The 2,326-nt window shown below is 60.5% G+C and overlaps 1 protein-coding gene across 1 annotated transcript in view; it reads left to right on the top strand.

Annotated features, from left to right (window-relative positions):
- TTLL6 (tubulin tyrosine ligase-like family, member 6) overlaps positions 1-2,326 on the top strand; it is a gene marked incomplete at both ends in the record, with an annotated part of 5,936 nt that overhangs the window by 3,309 nt on the left and 301 nt on the right. Inside the window, 3 exons of the mRNA XM_010142719.1 lie at positions 82-270; positions 1,175-1,358; positions 1,658-1,855. Coding sequence (XP_010141021.1) covers positions 82-270; positions 1,175-1,358; positions 1,658-1,855 — 571 coding nt within the window. The remainder of the gene's footprint in view (positions 1-81; positions 271-1,174; positions 1,359-1,657; positions 1,856-2,326) is intronic.

Genomic DNA, 2,326 nt, shown 5'->3' with positions numbered 1-2,326 from the left:
GGTTGGCGCGCCCTCGTCCCTCAGCCTGGACAGCACCCAGAGTATCTCCTGCAGCTCCCGGCGCCTCGTCCCGGTCCACAGACGTGAGGAGTTGGAGAGCTCGCAGGCAGCCTGGCTGTTGCAGGCAGAGAAGTACGAGGACTCACACCTGGGTGGTTACCGGCGCATCTACCCAGCACCTGGAACACAGAAGTACGAGCCATTTTTCCAGCAAAGCTGCTCCCTCTTCCAGGAAACGGTGTCGTCCAGAGCACGGGAGGAGTGTGCCAGGTATGCTGCTCCTGCGGGGAACCCCCTCCTCAGAGGGGAGGGTGGCAGAGACCGCTTGCTCCTGACACCTTCCTGGGGACAACTCTGCTGCGTGGTCGAGGGAGAGAGCTGGGAAGGGCTGGAGGGGCAGGACTCTGCCCATGCTGTCACCAGAGCAAAGCAACTCCCTGTCGCCTACACCCCTGAGGGACAAACACCGTATGTCTCTGACTTTGGGACTTGGGTTGGAAAAGCCCTTTCAGCTCCTCAAGTCCCCCCGTTCCCCAGCACTGCCAGGTCCCCACTGGCCCCTGTCCCTCAGCACCACCTCCACACGGCTGGGAAACCCCTCCAGGGATGGGGACTCCACCACTGCCCTGGGCAGCCTGCGCCAGCCCTGCACAACCCCAACGGGACAGAAATGGCTCCTCAGGGACAAACTCAACCTCCCCTGGAGCAACTGGAGGCCGGTTCCTCTCGTCCTGTCACTTGTTGCTGGGGAGCAGAGACTGACCCCCCCTCGCTGCACCCTCCTGTCAGGGAGTTGTCAGAGCCAGAAGGTCTCCCCGGAGCCTCCTTTGCTCCAGGCTCAGCCCCACCTGGTCCCTCAGCCGCTCCTCAGCGCATTGTGCTCCAGACCCTGCCCCAGCTCCGCTGCCCTTCTCTGGACACACTCCAGCTCCTCAATGTCCTTCTGGCAGTGAGGGGCCCAAACTGACCCCAGGATTCGCAGTGTGGCCTCACCACCATCCTGGCAGGCACAGCCCAGTTCAAGGGCGTTTCTTACCGCAGTGGGAGTCTTCAGGAAGACTCTCAGGGAGTCTCTCTGTCCACTACAGAACTTCTGACTGCAGTTCACTGTTGAAGGCTTCAGGACAACATTTAGCTCTTAGCAAACCGGTGACTGATGAGTCTTCTGTGGCAGGCAGCAACTGGAGGAAATTCGCCTGAAGAAAGAGAAGCTGGAAGCTCTTACCAGGAGGAAGACAAAGGAGAGGAAAGAAGAGCTGCATGGAGAGTCAGCTGGGGGCAAATCCCAGGTCCAGAATAAAACCAGAGCTCCCACAACCCGCCTTGCCTATCGAAGCACCAGGATGCGGGACAGAAAGGTACTGGGCTCTCATCAGCAGTTCCCCGGGGTGGGTCCCAAAGGCAGGAACGGGGCTCTGGGAGCAGGGCTGGCCGCTGGGTATCTCCTGAGGAACGGGACTGTGAAGGTAGACTCCCCTTCCTGAAGTGCAGGGAGCTGACAGCGTGTGCTGGGAGGTACCTGCAGCACCAGCTGTGGCTCCCACCAGGATCTCATCTCACTCCACCTCAAGCTCTGTAGTTCTCCGTGGGGCTCGGAGCTCTCTCATACGTTGCTATGGTTTCAGGTTTGCTCTAACGCGGGTCTCTCTCTGCTCAGGCACAGCATGTGCAGTATGACTCCATGCAGCCCCAGGATATCATGGAGGAAGAGGAGAAGAGGAGGGTGAACGCCCTCCTGCAGCGTGAGAACCTGATCCGGAGGCTGCGCATCATCGACCAGCTCTGCCAGCGGCTCCCCATGACCCACAGAGCCGCCGGCACGCAGGGAGCCTGCGCCGTGCTCCCCAGCAGCCAGGTAACTGCTGGGTGCCCAGATCCATCCTGCGAGGCTGGTGCAGGAGACCCCTCCAGGGGAGCACTGTGAAGGGTGGACCGCGGACAGTCAGCAGCTCGGCTGTGCCAGTTAGACGAGATCCAGGGCAGCGTCCAGGGCCCTGGGTTTTGTCCCTTTCCTGGGCTGTGGCCAAACCCTGCCTGCAATCTGGGTAATTTTTCCAGCAGTGAAGGCTTATCTGGCGCTGGGTCAGACCCTTCTCAGCTCGCTCTGGCACATCATTCCACACACTCTGCTCCAGCTCAGCCCTGTGTTGTAGGCAGAGGATAGGGGTCAGGCAAGCACTGCTGTGACCCCTGGGATGACGTGAAACTGAGACAATGATTGTGTGTGTGCCTGGGCAGAGAGCACCAGGCGATGCGTTAGCCCAGAGCCACGCCGCAGCCACTCTCTTTCATTCCAGCTGCGGTTTCCCCAGGATGTGTCTGAGAC

This window comes from Buceros rhinoceros, unplaced genomic scaffold, assembly GCF_000710305.1.
Source record: "Buceros rhinoceros silvestris isolate BGI_N320 unplaced genomic scaffold, ASM71030v1 scaffold24840, whole genome shotgun sequence".
Classification (NCBI taxonomy): Eukaryota; Metazoa; Chordata; class Aves; order Bucerotiformes; family Bucerotidae; genus Buceros; species Buceros rhinoceros.
The sequence above is the reverse complement of the archived record's forward strand: the minus strand, read 5'-3'. Positions and strand labels throughout refer to the sequence as shown.